At 45.8% G+C, this 17,997-nt stretch overlaps 1 protein-coding gene across 1 annotated transcript in view; it reads left to right on the plus strand.

The window, feature by feature from the left end:
• Positions 1-17,997, plus strand: part of LOC140207443 (V-set and transmembrane domain-containing protein 2-like protein) — a 153,287-nt gene that overhangs the window by 109,825 nt on the left and 25,465 nt on the right. The window contains exon 3 of the mRNA XM_072275968.1: positions 12,984-13,034. Within this exon, the coding sequence (XP_072132069.1) occupies positions 12,984-13,034 (51 nt within the window). The remainder of the gene's footprint in view (positions 1-12,983; positions 13,035-17,997) is intronic.

Genomic DNA, 17,997 nt, shown 5'->3' on the forward strand with positions numbered 1-17,997 from the left:
CATCTTGTTTGTCATGGGTATGAACCTTCTCATATCAGAAACAGTCGACATAACCCAAAGCCCAGGGTTGGAGACTGGCATCCGACAGCTTGCAATATGGGGGTTCATGAATGACATCACAGTAACTAATGTCCAAGCAAGATGGGTATTGGAAACCCTGGACAACGTAGCTATCTGGGCTAGGATCCTACAAGGCCAGGAAGGACAGATGCATGGTGATCAAAAAGGACAAAGTTACTAGCAAGTTTAGTCTACAAGTACAGGGAGAAGTTATTCCATCCATAGAGGACAACCCAGTAAAGTGTCATGGAAAGTGGTATAATGCAGCAATGATGGACAGCACCAACATCACTGACACTGTAAAGCAGACTGAAGAGTGGCTGAAGAAGATCGACAAAACCAGACTGCCTGGTAAACTTAAGACATGGTTGTATCAACACGGTCTTCTACCAAGGCTGCTCTGGCTTTTCATGGTGTACAAGTTCCCCATGACCACTGTAGAAGGCATTGAGGGAAAGTCAGCAAGCACCTGCAGAGGTGGCTGGGGACACCTCCCCCCCCCCCCCAAGATTTTCTTCAGTGGGGCTCTACACAAGATCAGGCCAGCTACAGGCCCCATTGTCATCAGTAGTGGAGGAGTTCGAGGTGGCAAAGTGTGTGAACACTGAGGGGCTCCAATGACAAGCACCTGGACAAAATGGGATCTTCCCAAGTGCAGGATCACTTGGGCAGAGCTTTGGAATCTGGATCCCTTCTGCATTTCTGTTCCCCTGTGGTCTGTGTATGACACTCTCCCTACCCCATCACAGCTGCACACATGGGGGTTGAGAGAGGACCCTAACTGCAAGCTTTCTGGTCAGTGGGGTTCACTGGCACACATACTGTCAGGATGCAAAACAGTTTTAACACAAGGACAGCATAGGTGGCGCCTCAACAAGGTCCTGCTGTCCCTGTTGACAGTCTGGAGTGGGAGAGGTGTAAAGAGAGGCCAGCTGGCAGAGGGGCAAACAGGGCGGTCACTTTCATCAAGGAGACGGCCGTGCCAGTCATATCAAAGAGGCCTAAATCCAATCTGCTGCAAACTACCAAACCAAGGGAGATGAGGGTCAATGTGGGGAGGAAGCTGTAGTTTCCAGAGGTGGTGCAAACCACATTTCGACCAGAGCTTGTACTATGGTCCACCAAAGACAAGGAAATCAACCTGGTGGAGCTCACGGTACCATGGAAGGAAGGATGAGAGGAGGCTCACGAAAGGAAGGCCCTGAAACATCAGTCCTTAGTCCAGGGGCGCAGGGGCAAAGGACAGCAGACATGGCTATTCCCGGTGGAGATCGGCTGTAGAGGGCTCCCGGCAAAGTCAGCATGGAGGTTGCTGTCTGCGTTGGGCCTTGATAAAAAGAGCAAGAACCAAGCAGCTCACAGGATGGGGAGCGAATGGTATGCTGGCATTTATAGCGAGAGGATTTGAGTACAGGAGCAGGGAGGTACTACTGCAGTTGTACAAGGCCTTGGTGAGACCACACCTGGAGTATTGTGTGCAGTTTTGGTCCCCTAATCTGAGGAAAGACATCCTTGCCATAGAGGGAGTACAGAGAAGGTTCACCAGATTGATTCCTGGGATGGCAGGACTTTCATATGAAGAAAGAATGGATGAACTGGGCTTGTACTCGTTGGAATTTAGAAGATTGATGGGGGATCTGATTGAAACGTATAAAATCCTAAAGGGATTGGACAGGTTAGATGCAGGAAGATTGTTCCCGATGTTGGGGAAGTCCAGAACGAGGGGTCACAGTTTGAGGATAGAGGGGAAGCCTTTTAGGACCGAGATTAGGAAAAACTTTTTCACACAGAGAGTGGTGAATCTGTGGAATTCTCTGCCACAGGAAACAGTTGAGGCCAGTTCATTGGCTATATTTAAGAGGGAGTTAGATATGGCCCTTGTGGCTACGGGGGTCAGGGGGTATGGAGGGAAGGCTGGGGCGGTGTTCTGAGTTGGATGATCAGCCATGATCATAATAAATGGCGGTGCAGGCTCGAAGGGCCGAATGGCCTACTCCTGCACCTATTTTCTATGTTTCTATGTTTCTATGAATCAGGAAGAGCCTGTCACTGGATATGGAGCAGGCCAGAGGAGTTGAGCCGGAAGTCAGGAGCAGATGGGCAGTGACTTGGCCACCACTGCTGACCCACCAACCGGAGAGTGTAGTGGTTAAGGGTCAAAACACTCTGTGAAGGTTGGGAACCACTTGACGACATCTGCTTCTGGCCAGAGGCTATAGTTACCACAGCAGCTAACTGTAGAGAGCACCCCGGTGTCTGATGCAAGCAAGTTTCTTACTTTTGTTCTTTTTTTTTTATTACTTATTTAATTAAAATATATATATAAATTTCCAATTGTAATTTATAGTTTATTATTATGTATTGCAATGTCCTGCTGGTGCAAAACAACAATTTCATGATGTATGCCAGTGATACTAAAACTGATTCTGATATAACTGATTATATTATAGATAGATTATATTAATTAGTGAGGATTATATAAAACCTCACAAGATAAGTGAAATAGATGGGGATGGAGAGAGAGGCAGTGAATCTTGGATCAATTAGACACAATGGATCAAAGGAAATGATCAAACTCTGTCACGAAGAGATCGAGAACAATGGGAAATTAGTAAACGCAAACACGAGGAATTCTGCAGATGCTGGAAGTTCAAGCCACACACATCAAAGTTGCTAGTGAACGCAGTAGGCCAGGCAGCATCTCTAGGAAGAGGTACAGTCGACGTTTCAGGCCGAGACCCTTCGTCAGGACTAAGTGAAGGAAGAGTTAGTAAGAGATTTGAAAGGGGGAGGGGGAGATCCGAAATGATATGAGAAGACAGAAAGGGGAGGGATGGAGCCAAGAGCTGGACAGGTGATTGGCAAGAGGGATATGACAGGATCATGGGACAGGAGGCCAAGGGAGAAGGAAAAGGGGGAGGGGGCAAGCCCAGAGGATGGGCAAGGGGTATAGTGAGAGGGACAGAGGAAGAAAAAGGAGAAAGAGAAAGAATGTGTATATAAATAAATAATGGATGGGGTATGAGGGGGAGGTGGGGCATTAGCGGAAGTTAGAGAAGTCGATGTTCATGCCATCAGGTTGGAGGCTACCCAGACAGAATATAAGGTGTTGTTCCTCCAACCTGAGTGTGGCTTCATCTTTACAGTAGAGGAGGCTGTGGATAGACATGTCAGAATGGGAATGGGATGTGGAACTAAAATGTGTGGCCACTGGGAGATCCTGCTTTCTCTGGCGGACAGAGCGTAGATGTTCAGCAAAAGGATCTCCTAGTCTGCGTCGGGTCTCGCCAATATATAGAAGGCCACATCAGGAGCACCGGACGCAGTATATCACCCCAGCCGACTCACAGGTGAAGTGTTACCTCACCTGGAAGGACTGTCTGGGGCCCTGAATGGTGGTAAGGGAGGAAGTATAAGGGCATGTGTAGCACTTGTTCCGCTTACACGGATAAGTGCCAGGAGGGAGATCAGTGGGGAGGGATAGTGGGGACGAATGGACAAGGGAGTTGCGTAGGGAGCAATCCTTGTGGATAGCAGAGAGGGGGGAGGGAAAGGTGTGCTTAGTGGTGGGATCCCGTTGGAGGTGGCGGAAGTTACGGAGAATAATATGTTGGACCCGGAGGCTGGTGGGGTGGTAGGTGAGGACCAGGGGAACTCTATTCCTAGTGGGGTGGCGGGAGGATGGGGTGAGAGCAGATGTGCGTGAAATGGGGGAAATGCGTTTGAGAGCAGAGTGGATGGTGGAGGAAGGGAAGCCCCTTTCTTTAAAAAAGGAGGACATCTCCCTCGTCCTGGAATGAAAAGCCTCATCCTGAGAGCAGATGCAGTGGAGATGGAGGAATTGCGAGAAGGGGATGGCATTTTTGCAAGAGACAGGGTGAGAAGAGGAATAGTCCAGATAGCTGTGAGAGTCAGTAGGCTTATAGTAGACATCAGTGGATAAGCTGTCTCCAGAGACAGAGACAGAAAGATCTAGAAAGGGGAGGGAGGTATCGGAAATGGACCAGGTAAACTTGAGGGCAGGGTGAAAGTTGGAGGCAAAGTTAATAAAGTCAACGAGCTCAGCATGCGTGCAGGAAGCAGCGCCAATGCAATTGTCGATGCAGCGAAGGAAAAGTGGGGGACAGATACCAAAATAGGTATGGAACATAGATTGTTTCACAAAGCCAACAAAAGGCAGGCATAGCTCGGACCCATATGGGTGCCCATAGCTACACCTTTATTTTGAAGGAAGTGGGAGGAGTCAAAGGAGAAATTAAGAGTAAGGACTAATTCCACTAGACGGAGCAGAGTGGTGGTAGAGGGGAACTGATTAGGTCTGGAATCCAAAGAGAAGCCGAGAGCTTTGAGACCTTCCTGACGGGGGATGGACTCCCTTGTCCATTCGTTCCCCCCCCCCCATCCCTCCCCACCGATCTCCCTCCTGGCACTTATCCTTGTAAGCGGAACAAGTGCTACACATGCCCTTACACTTCCTCCCTTACCACCATTCAGGGCCCCAGACAGTCCTTCCAGGTGAGGTGACACTTCACCTGTGAGTCGGCTGGGGTGATATACTGTGTCCGGTGCTCCCGATGCGGCCTTCTATAAATTGGCGAGACCCGACGCAGACTGGGAGATTGTTTTGTGAACACCTACACTCTGTCCGCCAGAGAAAGCAGGATCTCCCAGTGGCCACACATTTTAATTCCACATCCCATTCCCATTCTGATATGTCCATCCACAGCCTCCTCTACTGTAAAGATGAAGCCACACTCAGGTTGGAGGAACAACACCTTATATTCCGTCTGGGTAGCCTCCAACCTGATGGCATGAACATCGACTTCTCTAACTTCCGCTAATGCCCACCTCCCCCTCGTACCCCATCCGTTATTTATTTATATACACACATTCTTTCTCTCTCTCTCTCTCTCTCTCTCCTTTTTCTCCCTCTGTCCCTCTGACTATACCCCTTGCCCATTCTCTGGGTTTTTCCCCCCTCCCCCTTTTCCTTCTCCCTGGGCCTCCTGTCCCATGATCCTCTCGTATCCCCTTTTGCCAATCACCTGTCCAGCTCTTGGCTCCATCCCTCCCCCTCCTGTCTTCTCCTATCATTTTGGATCTCCCCCTCCCCCTCCCACTTTCAAATCTCTTACTCACTCTTCCTTCAGTTAGTCCTGACGAAGGGTCTCGGCCTGAAACGTCGACTGCACCTCTTCCTACAGATGCTGCCTGGCCTGCTGCGTTCACCAGCAACTTTGATGTGTGTTGCAGGAAATGAGTAAATCTGTTAGATTCAGATGTGGTGCAGGAAGACAGCAGTAAGTTAGTAGGAGGAGGAGTTTGTGAGTGAGATCCATCAAACGTGAATGGAGCAGGATTGATGGGCCATTTCAGGCTCGCCCTTGCTGCTGTCCCTATTATTTACTTACTGTTTGAATTTTATCTGCATGGCCCATCTCAGAAACAAGTCATGGCATCATTTTTTTAAGTCATGACAGAACAGGATTTGTAGCAGAAGTCTTAAATTGTAAAATGCATTTTAGCCATTTTTAATATTAAATGAAGGCAGACGGTCATTGATCAAATTAAATTCAACCTGCATTTAGGCCCCAGGGAGAAATCAATACATGTATTTCCTCCTCTCTCGATATTCTCAGATAAGTCTACTAAAAATCAAGCTGCATTTCTTGGATTTGCTAGCTCATTCACATCAGAGTACTAAATGTGTATCATCGTCAGAGCATAGTTAATATTTAATTCAATACTTTTCAAAGCTCTAATATGTTTTGCCTTTTCACACATGAAGTAGAATTTACAAAGACAGTAGGTCATAGTGAGAACTGAAACCATTGTCACTTGTGACCTTGGTTAAAGTGGCTTCTCACCACGTTGGAAACCTCCTCGGAGGGATTCATACAGTGATCTGCAAGGAAGATGAATCCTGATTTGAGGAGTTAGGATCAGAATTAAAATCAGGCTTAATATCACTGACATATGTCATGAAATATGTTATTTTAAGCAGCAGTACACTGCAGTACATAATTTAAAGATATGAATTACGATATATATGTATATTAAATAAATAATGCAAAAAAGAGCAGAAAAAGAAAAAAAAACTGAGGCTGTGTACATGGGTTCATTGTCTGTTCAGAAATCTGACAGTGGTGCGGAAAAAACCGTACGTAAGGTAGAAGGGCTGAAATGTGTGGACCTCAATGCAAGAAGCATCAGGAACAAAGGTGATGAACTGAGAGCTTGGATACAGACATGGAATTATGACGTACTGGCCATTACAGAGACTTGGCTGGCACCAGGGCAGGAATGGATTCTCAATATTCCTGGATTTCAGTGCTTTAAAATGGATAGAGAGGGGGGGGAAAGGGGAGGAGGGGTGGCATTACTGGTCAGGGATACTATTACAGCTACAGAAAGGGTGGGTAATGTAGCAGGATCCTCTTTTGAGTCAATATGGGTGGAAGTCAGGAACAGGAAGGGAGCAGTTACTTTACTGGGGGTATTCTATAGGCCCCCTGGTAGCAGCAGATTGGGAGGCAGATTTTGGAAAGGTGCCAAAATAAGAGGGTTGTTATCATGGGTGACTTTAACTTCCCTAATATTGATTGGCACCTGATTAGTTCCAAGGGTTTAGATGGGGCAGAGTTTAACTGTGTCCAGGAAGGATTCCTGTCACAATATGTTGACAGGTCGACTCGGGGTAATGCCATACTTGATCTAGTACTAGGTAATGAACTGGGTCAGGTCACAGATCTCTCAGTGGGCGTGCATCTGGGGGACAGTGACCACCACTCCCTGGCCTTTAGCATTATCATGGAAAAGGACAGAATCAGAGAGGACAGGAAAATTTTTAATTGGGGAAGGGCAAATTATGAGGCTATAAGGCTAGAACTTGCGGGTGTGAATTGGAATGATGTTTTTGCAGGGAAATGTACTATGGACATGTGGTGGATGTTTAGAGATCTCTTGCAGGATGAAGGGGATAAATTTGTCCCGGTGAGGAAGATAAAGAATGGTAGGGTGAAGGAAACATGGGTGACAAGTGAGGTGGAAAATCTAGTGAGGTGGAAGAAGGCAGCATACATGAGGTTTAGGAAGCAAGGATCAGATGGGTCTATTGAGGAATATTGGGAAGCAAGAAAGGAGCTTAAGAAGGGGCTGAGAAGAGCAAGAAGGGGGCATGAGAAGGCCTTGGTGAGTAGGGTAAAGGAAAACCCCAAGGCATTCTTCAATTATGTGAAGAACAAAAGGATGACAGGAGTGAAGGTAGGACTAATTAGAGATAAAGGTGGGAAGATGTGCCTGGAGGCTGTGGAAGTGAGCGAGGTCCTCAATGAATACTTCTCTTCGGTATTCACCAATGAGAGGGAACTTGATGATGGTGAGGACAATATGAGTGAGGTTGATTTTCTGGAACATGTTGATATTAAGGGAGAGGAGGTATTGGTGTTGTTAAAATACATTAGGACAGATAAGTCCCAGGGGCCTGACGGAATATTCCCCAGGCTGCTCCATGAGGCGAGAGAAGAGCCTCTGGCTAGGATCTTTATGTCCTTGTTGTCCACGGGAATGGTACCAGAGGATTGGAAGGAGGTGAATGTTGTCCCCTGGTTCAAAAGATGTAGTAGGGATAGTCCGGGTAGTTATAGACCAGTGAGCCTTGCGTCTGTGGTGGGAAAGCTGTTGGAAAAGATTCTTAGAGATAGGATCTCTGGGCATTTAGAGAATCATTGTCTGATCAGGGACAGTCAGCATGGCTTTGTGAAGGGCAGATCGTGTTTAACAAGTCTGATAGAGTTCTTTGAGGAGGTGACCAGGTATATTGATGAGGGTAGTGCAGTGGATGTGATCTATATGGATTTTAGTAAGGCATTTGACAAGGTTCCCACACGGTAGGCTTATTCAGAAAGTCCCAAGGCATGGGATCCAGGGAAGTTTGGGCAGGTGGATTCAGAATTGGCTTGCCTGCAGAAGGCAGAGGGTCATGGTGGAGGGAGTACATTCATACTGGAGGGTTGTGCCTAGTGGTGTCCCACAAGCATCTGTTCTGGGACCTCTACTTTTTGTGATTTTTATTAACGAGCTGGATGTGGGGGTAGAAGGGTGGGTTGGCAAGTTTGCAGACGACACAGAGGTTGGTGGTGTTGTAGGTAGTATAGAGAATTGTCAAAGATTGCAGAGAGACATTGATAGGATGCAGAAGTGGGCTGAGAAGTGGCAGATGGAGTTCAACCCAGAGAAGTGTGAGGTGGTACACTTTGGAAGGACAAACTCCAAGGCAGAGTACAAAGTAAATGGTAGGATACTTGGTAGTGTGGAGGAGCAGAGGGATCTGGGGGTACATGTCCACAGATCCCTGAAAGTTGCCTCACAGGTGGATAGGGTAGTTAAGAAAGCTTATGGGGTGTTAGCTTTCATAAGTCGAGGGATAGTTTAAGAGTTGCGATGTAATGATGCAGCTCTGTAAAACTCTGGTTAGGCCATACTTGGAGTACTGTGTCCATTTCTGGTCGCCTCACTATAGGACAGTTGTGGAAGCATTGGAAAGGGTATAGATGAGATTTACCAGGATGCTGCCTGGTTCAGAGAGTATGCATTATGATCAGAGATTAAGAGAGCTAGGGCTTTACTCTTTGGAGAGAAGGAGGATGAGAGGAGACATGATAGTTGTACAAGATAATAAGAGGAATATATAGAGTGGATAGGCAGTGCCTCTTCCCAGGGCACCACTGCTCAATACAAGATAACATGGCTTTAAAGTAAGGGGTGGGAAGTTCAGGGGGGATATTAGAGGAAGGATTTTACTCAGAGAGTGGTTGGTGCGTGGAATGCACTGCCTGAGTCAGTGATGGAGGCAGATACACTAGTGAAGTTTAAGAGAGCACTAGACAGGTATATGGAGGAATTTAAGGTGGGGGCTTATATGGGAGGCAGGGTTTGAGGGTCAGCACAACATTGTGGGCCAAAGGGCCTGTACTGTGCTGTACTATTCTATGTTCTATGTACCCAATATGTTAAGTGTGTACCTTCGGGCTCCTATACCTCCTCTTTGGTAGTAATGAGAAGAGCCTAAGTCCTGGTGATAGGGGTCCTTAAAGCTGCCTTTTTGAGACATTGCCTTTTGTAGGTGTTTTGCATGCTGGGGAGGCTCGTGCCCATGATGGAGCTGGCTGAATTTGCAACTTCCTGCAGCTTTTTCTGATCATGTGCTGTGGACCCTCCGTACCAGATAGTGATGCAACCAGAGAGTGGTAGGGAGGAGAGAGGTCTGTTTTGTTGTTTTTGTTGCTTGTTGTTGTCTGTGTTGTTCTGCCAAGCATTTTGGGCATTCTATGTTGGTGCCAGAATGTGTACTGACATTTGCCGACTGTCTCCAGCACATCCTTAGATGTGTTGGTTGCTAAAGCAAATGATATACTTCACTAATCTGAATCTTAATCAAGCTGTTTGTGGAATAACCCAGTCTAGTATTTTCATAAATGTACATTGCAGAGAGCCCCTTGTGGATAATAACATTGTAAAGAAAAGAAGGGAAGCTTGCATTACTCTTTCCACCTTTCATGATCATTGACAACCTATCTTCAGCAGAGTTTTCCACCGGATTAAACATACACTGCCAATTTCCATTATCTTCTTTCTCACCTGGGCTCCTGATTTTTCCAATAGTTCTGCCAAAGGTCTCCCTGTTTTATGGGTATCTCCAGGATCCAGTCCCCTCTGTGATTGTGTTAGACCAGTGATGGCCAACCTATGGCGCATGTGGCAGAAGTAGCACATTGGACAATTAGAAGTGGCACATTGCACCCCAGTGATAATAATAAAAAAGTAAGCCTACTCATGCAAAACGTATTAACCAAAAACTGATCTGTAGAAAAAAATCTATAACAGGAGTTCAAGTAGCTTAGAGCTAGAAATGGGTTTTACTGAGAATAAATCTAAAACTTAGCAATTATTTTTAGCAATCTTATTATTTCATGCACATCCTTTGGCGAATGTTATCACCTTTCACATTAATCTGTTTTCAATTAAAAAAATGTTCAATGAGTCAAACTAGAAAAGAAGGACTTTTGTTCTGCAGTAGTTCCATAACTGTTCAGTACACGTTTGATACTTGTTTGATCCTGAGGCGTCAGGCGTCTGCACTAGCGGTGCGTCGCAGGGTTTTTCCAGTCCATTTACAATTTGCCCTCGTGCGCTATGGAGTTGTGCTTTTCTGTCCTTTGTGAACATCTGCAGTTTTGCACTTTTTCGAAAATTAGGCCTTGTTTTTACATCCAGTTACCCATCACAGTGCAAAAGAAAATGAGCAAAAGAAAAGCAGAAAGTAATAGTAAGTGGAATTCAATGAACAGTGGGAAAATGAGTTCTTATTTATAGCAGGTCCATCAGGAAAACCGTTGTGCATTGTTTGTGAAAACACTTTCTCACATAATAGAAGACATGATCTTAATAGACTCTATAAAACACAACATCAGACTGAAATAGAAGGAAAACTGAAGCTAGTGCCAGGGTCTGAGTTACAGAAAGAATATGTGATTAAGAAAAAGGAAGGAATCAAAAGAAGACAAAATATATTTGTTAAATTAAGGTAAGAAATGTTTATCTTGTTTTTATATTAAAGCAATATATCATGTAAAAATGCTAAACATGTCTATATTAACATTTTTATAAGAATTGAATCGGGGTACAAAAGTTCTGTGGCGCATCTGAACTCGTGCGTGAAAATTTGACACATGGAATGTAAAAGGTTGGCCACCCCTCTGTTAGACCATATCAGCCTCTTGTCTAGGAGTATTTATAAGCGTAATTTCAAGGCTTGGTATTTTTAATGCATTTATTTAATCAGAGCATTTGTCATAATTAGACCATAGTTATGCTAAGTATGCCAGCAGAAAAAGAATCTCAGAGTTGTGGTGACATGTAAGTACACTGATAATAAATTTTAGCTGAACTTTGAAGACACTGAAGCAGAATTAGGCCATCCGACCAATGGAGTCTGCTCCACCATTTCATCGTGGCTGATTTATTATCCCTCTCAATCCCATTCTCCTGCCTTCTCCCCGTAACCTTTGACCCCCTGACTAATCAAGAACCTATCAACCTAAGCTTTAAATATACCCATTGATTTGGCCTCCACAGCTGTCTGTGGCCGTGAATACCACAGATTTACCACCGTTTGGCTAAAGAAATTCCTCCTCATCTCCATGTTAAAGGGACACTCTTCTATTGAGGCTGTGCCCTCTGGTCCTAAACTCACCCACTATTGTAAATATCCTCTCCATGTCCACTAAGTCTTTGTGAGAGGTTTCGACGAGATCCCTCCCCCATTCTCCGAAACCCCGGCAAGCACAGTCCCAGAGCCATCAAATGGGTCTCACACATTAACCCTTTCACTCCTGGGATCATTGTCATGAATATCCTCGGAACACTCTCCAATACTAGCACATCTTTTAGATAATGGGTCCAAAACTGCCCACAATGCTTCAACTGTGGTCTGACTGACACCTTGGCTTTAATTAATGAGCCGTTTGACACAAGAGGAAGGATTTTAGTTTGGGTCTGTTATAGCCAGTAATAGGGGAGTTATTAAACCTCCAAGGGCCAGGTCTCATCAGGTGGGAAGGGAATTGCATAATCCCTTTAGGTGGCCTTTATTTCAGGCATTTCCCTTGAAGTCTAAAGGTATTATTGTTGTTGCTGCGATCGGTTTGAATTATTGCGCCGGGTACATGAAAATATCTCCACCACAATGGATCACAACGATAAACTGCTTAAGCCTTTCTCTCACCCTTTTGCACACCTTCTCAATTTCTGGATAGAAACATAGAAAACCTACAGCACAATACAGGCCCTTTGGCCCACAAAGCTGTGCCAAACATGTACTTCCCTGAGAAATTACCGAGGATGTATCGCTATTTGTAGAAAGCAGCAAACTGTTGTTCCTTTTGCATGTTGAAGTGTGGAAAATAAAGATGAAAGCATTCTTTGACTATGTAAGCAAACAATATCATTCAAAGTCTTTGAGCCACAAAGAGATGGAGCAACACACACAGACACAGGCCCTTTACCCTAACCACGGTCCCCACTTCTCCCTCTCCACCTCTCTCCCTTTCTTCCCATCTCCCTCACCCCCAACCCCACTCTCTCCCTCTCCCTCTCATCTCCACCCTTCCCTCTCTCCCCTCCCTCACCTCTCCTCTCCACTTCCTCAACACACCCAAGCTCCTTTCCTTTTCCTCTTCTCCCCGCGCTGTTTCTCCTTCTCTCCCCTATTCACCCTTCCCTTCCTCCCTCCCCTCTCCCTCCCTTTCTCCCTCCCCTCCTCCCCTACCCCCTCTCCCCCCCTTTCTCCCTCCCCTCCTCCCCTACCCCCTCTCCCCCCTTTCTCCCTCCCCTCCTCCCCTACCCCCTCTCCCTCCCTTTCTCCCCTCCTCCCCTACCCCCTCTCCCTCCCTTTCTCCCTCCCCTCCTCCCCTACCCCCTCTCCCTCCCTTTCTCCCTCCCCTCCTCCCCTACCCCCTCTCCCTCCCTTTCTCCCTCCCATCCTCCCCTACCCCCTCTCCATCCCTTTCTCCCTCCCATCCTCCCCTACCCCCTCTCCCTCCCTTTCTCCCTCCCATCCTCCCCTACCCTCTCTCCCTCCCTTTCTCCCTCCCCTCCTCCCCACCCCCTCTCCCTCCCTTTCTCCCTCCCCTCCTCCCCTACCCCCTCTCCCTCCCTTTCTCCCTCCCCTCCTCCCCTACCCCCTCTCCCTCCCTTTCTCCCTCCCCTCCTCCCCTACCCCCTCTCCCTCCCTTTCTCCCTCCCCTCCTCCCCTACCCCCTCTCCCTCCCTTTCTCCCTCCTCCTCACTCTCTCTCCCTCCCCCACCACCTCCACCAAGTCCCCAATATTCTATGTAATCTTCTATTTCTTCTCTGTTAACAGATGAAAACTGCGGCTCATGAGGAACCCACAAAGGAGGCAACGAAAATAAGTGTAAGTTGCAGAAACGTTCCTATACTGATTATACTTCCCAATGTGTCCAGTTACATCTCGAGTTATACACAGGCCTACAACAGTTCAATTGCATTTTAGGATGAAAGCAGAACCCAATAAAGGATTTGTGGATCAATTTAATCTGTAATCCATCAAAATCTGAGAAACTAATCTGAAAGGTCAGTCAACGGTTCTCATCTCTAGTTTGCACTGAGCCCAGGTGATACAGGTGAGCCATCACCAAGTTCTGAGCTGTTAAACATCCTAAAAGAAACTACATTCTAGCTTGCAAGCACGAGGAATTCTGCAGATGCTGGAAATTCAAGCAACACACATCAACGTTGCTGGTGAATGCAGCAGGCCAGGCAGCATCTATAGGAAGAGGTACAGTCGACATTTCGGGCCGAGACCCTTCGTCAGGACTAATTGAAAGAAGAGCTAGTTCTTTTAGTTAGTCCTGACGAAGGGTCTCGGCCCGAAACGTCGACTGTACCTCTTCCTAGAGATGCTGCCTGGCCTGCTGCGTTCACCAGTAAATTTGATGTGTGTTGCTTACATTCTAGCTCGTCTCATTTAAAGGGCTTTGTCTTGCTCAATCCATTGGGGGATGGAAGAGATAATGCAGCTTTGAAGGAGGTGTAGGATGGAGACCACTTTTGAATGGGTAGCAACAAGAATTATCAAAATCAATAACTTCATAAAGCTGAAACTATCACCTCATAGCATGTCAGAATATCACTGATGGCTGTATTACAGTTCTAAAAAATCTGTGTAAAAAGGGAAGTATAAGTTCAGTCTCCCACTCCCCCTCGCCCAATTTGAAACTTCAGTTGTAGTTTGTTCTGCCCAGTGTCATAGGATGAACTTCCTATGGACCAGAAAGCACATAGAGACAGACTGAGCTGACCCAATGCCCAGAGTGAAAGTTCTCTCCACTGTGTCAATCTCCTGGCTTCTCCCTGTATCCCTTCATGCCCTGACTAATAAAGAATCTATCAACCTCTGCCTTAAATATAGCCAATGACCTGGCCTCGATAGCCGCCTGTTGCAACAAATTCCGTAGATTCATCACTCTCTGGCTAAAGAAATTCCTCCTCAACTCCGTTCTAATAGGATGCCCCCGCCCCCACTTTGAGGCTGTGACCTCTGGTCTTGGATTCTCCACCACCATAGGAAACCTCGAAACCTCTCCACATCCACTCTATCAAGGCCTTTCAATATACAATAGGTTTCAATGAGGTCACCTCTCATTCTTCTGAGTTCCAGTGCATACAGGCCCAGAGCTATCAAACACTCTTCATATGACAATCCTTTTAATCCCAGAATCATTTTCATAAACGTCCTTTGAAATCTCTCCAATGTCAGTACATCCTTTCTAGGATAAGGGGCCAAAACCTGCACACAATACTCCAAGTGAGACTTTACCAGTGCTTTATAAAGCCTCAACATTACATCCGTACTTTTATATCCTAGTCTTCTCCAAATGAATACTAACATCACATTTGCCTTCCTCACCATTGACTCAACCTGCAAATTAACCTTTAGGGAATCCAAGACAAGGACTCCCAAATCCCTTTGCATCTCAGATTTTTGTATTTTCTCTCTATTTAGAAAATAGTCAACCCCTTCATTTCTTCTACCAACCTGCATGAACATACACTTCCTGACACTGTATTCCATCTGCCAGTTCTTTGCCCAGTCTCCTAATCTGTCCTTCTGTAGCACCCCTGCTTCCTCAACACTACCTGCCCCTCCACCTGTCTTCATATTGTCTGCCAATCTGGTCACAAAACCATCAATTTTGTTATCCAAGTCATTGACATATAACGTAAAGAGAAGTGGTCCCAACACAAACCCCCATGGAACACCAATAGTCACTGGCAGTCAACCAGAAAAGGCTTTCTTTATTCCCACACTTTGCCTCCTGCCAATCAGCCACTGCTTTATCCACGCTAAAATCTTTCTTATAATACCACAGGTTCATAGCTTGTTAAGCTGCTTCATGTGTGGTGCCTTGTTAAAGGCCTTCTGCAAATCTAAGTCCACATCAACCCATTCTCCTTTGTCTATCCTGGTTGTTTTTCCTTCAATTAATTCCAACAGATTTTTCAGGGGATATTTTCCCTTGAGGAAACCATGCTGACTCAAGCCTATTTTATCATGGGCCTCCAAGTACCCCGAGACCTCATCCTTAATCATTGACTCTAACATCTTCAAGTTTGGCCAGCTCCTCTCTCTTGTTTCTGTAATCCCCTTTACTCCACGGCAATTCTGATACATCTGGCTTTAGATTCTCCCTCTCAAATTGCAGGATTTATTCTATCATATTATGATCACTGGCTCCTAAGGGTTCCTTTACCTTAGGGTCCCTAATCAAATCCAGTTCAGTACTCAACATCCAATGCGGAATAGCCAATCCCCTAGTTGACTCCACCACAAGCTGCTCCAAAAAGCAATCTCATAGACATTCTACAAATTCTCTCTCTCGGGATCCAAAATCAACTGGATTTTCCCAATCTGCCCTCATATTGAAATCCATTTTGACTATCATAACATTGCTTTTTTGATGTGCATTTTCTATCTCCTATTGTAATTTGCAGCCCATACCCTCACTACTGTTCAAAACCCTGTATATAACTCCCATCATGGTCTTTTCACCCTCGCAGTTCCTTAACTCTACCCACAATGACTCTACATCTGTCCTTCCTGACTGTCTCACTACACACTGTTTCTGCTTGTATACAAACTGCCCATCCCATCCTCAACCCTATCACTTGGCTCCCATCCCCCTGACAAATCAGCTTAAACATCCCTCGACAGTTCTAGGAAAGCTGCCTGCAAAGATAATGGTTCCATTTGGGTTCTGGTGTCATCAGTACAGTACCTTACACAGAAGAGATCCCAATGGTCCAGAAATCTGAAACCCTGCCCCCTGCAGCAGTTTCTCAGCCACGCATTCATCTGCCCGTTTCCTTTCCCTCTTCTGACAATCACCCAGGCAGCTGCCCTCCTGCAACTACCTCCCTGTAGCTCTCATCTGTCAGCTCCTCAGTTTCCCACATGAGCTCTGCCTCCCGCAACTACCTCCCTGTAGCTCTCATCTATCAGCTCCTCAGTTTCCCACATGAGCTGAAGCTTATCGAGTTGGTTCCTTAGCATGTTCTCTGAGGGGCTGCACCTCATGCTCATGTGGTTATCCGGGAGGCTGGAAGTCTCCCAGGATCCCCACAAGCCTGCCCCGGAGCCATCCTCAATGCACTATCTCTGTAGTAACAGGGAAGGAATGAAGAAGAAACTTGCCTTGCCCAAGTCTGATGAGGCGACGCCTGGACACTCACACAATGGGCTCTCCACTTGCTTATTCTCCCTTGCCCTTGCTAATGAATTCTGATTTGATTGGGCTGCCAGAGAAATGGCAAAGGCCTGCAAATGCTCCTTTTCAAAATCTCACTTATGGACCTATGAGTTGCCTTCTCTCTCATTCCCGATCTGATAGGGCTGCCAGAGCTGCACCAGAAGCCTGTGAATGCCTCTTTTTCAAATCTCACTCAGAGTAGCCTCATCTCTTATTCCTACTTACTGGTATGTGATTCCCTAGTATAGTAAGATGGAGTCTTGACCGCACAATATCAAAGGTTTCAAAGGTACATTTAACGTCAGAGAAGTGTATACAATACACATCCTGAAATACTTTTTCTTCGCAACCATTCGCGAAAACAGAGGAGTGCCCCTAAAGAATGACAATTAAATATTAGAACCCCAAAGTCCCTCCAGCTCCCCCTCCCATGCGTAAGCAGCAGTGAAGCAATGATCCCCCCTCCCCCACCATCAAAAAAGCATTGGTGCCCGCCCCTCCCCCACCGAGCACTCAAGCATGCAGCAAAGCATGCATAAAGACGCAGTACCCCAAAGACTACTCGTTCACCCGGTAATTCGACATACCACAGGCACTCTCTCTCCCTAATAAGGGAAAAAGAGATGTCTCCATTTCACAGCGAAAGGGGATACATAACAACAACTCGATGATTTACGATGTTAAAAATCTGTTGCATCACTTTTTCTGAGCTCTGTACCCAAAGAACTCGGGTCTCTGGGCACACAGCCAGCTCGCTGCTTTCGATCTTCCATCTCCCACGACACACCGCATTCCTGCAGAGGCACCAATCTTTGGTTCACCCATCTCCAGAGCTATGAGATCCCAGAATTCCAAAGGCAAGCTAATCTCCTTGGCATATTGAATATCTGACCAATACGTCATTGCATTTGTCACATTATTGGCCAGAAGGGCTATTTTATTGAAAAGGAAAGATGCATCTGCTCCCACTTTGATACAGTGGTTCTCTCAGGTGATGTTATGTCTTAGTTTGGAAAAAATTAGAAGTCGAACTCTTGATCCTAGATTTGACTTCGAGAAAAGCTGGGGTTCTTTTGCCTGTTATTATCATTTGACTTGAGTTAAGAAAGATGGTCCTTTTCTGATGCTTGGGTATATGGATTTGGTTGGCGGTTTGATGTCTTTTTTTATGGAAGCTTGTATGGCGCATAGCTCCAGGGTTGTGCTCCAAATGTTTTCTTTTCCCTTTTTTTAGTTATTAGGGTTTTTTTTTCCTGTTTTAGTTAGTAGGGGTTCTTTTTTCTTTCTTCCTTTTTTCCATTTTAAAAAAAAGCTTTAACACTGTTTTTTGATTATTATTGATATACTGTTCAGCCTGGTTGATAGTTTAACTCTTATTCTACATATGGATATGTTATCTTGATGTATTTTTCTCTGTTGTTGATTTTCAATAATAATAAAAAGATTTAAAAAGAAAAGAAAGAATAACAGTCAGTCGTGAAACCCACAAAGAACCAAAGTCAACATGTAACTCCAGGTCAGGGTCTTCAAAAGAAGCCTGAAAGGGGAAAATAGAGATATTAAAGGTGGAAATAGAGCTGTTTCAAAGATGCATGCCAAGGAGTTGCC

This window comes from Mobula birostris, chromosome 2 (genome assembly GCF_030028105.1).
Source record: "Mobula birostris isolate sMobBir1 chromosome 2, sMobBir1.hap1, whole genome shotgun sequence".
In the NCBI taxonomy this organism is placed as follows: Eukaryota; Metazoa; Chordata; class Chondrichthyes; order Myliobatiformes; family Myliobatidae; genus Mobula; species Mobula birostris.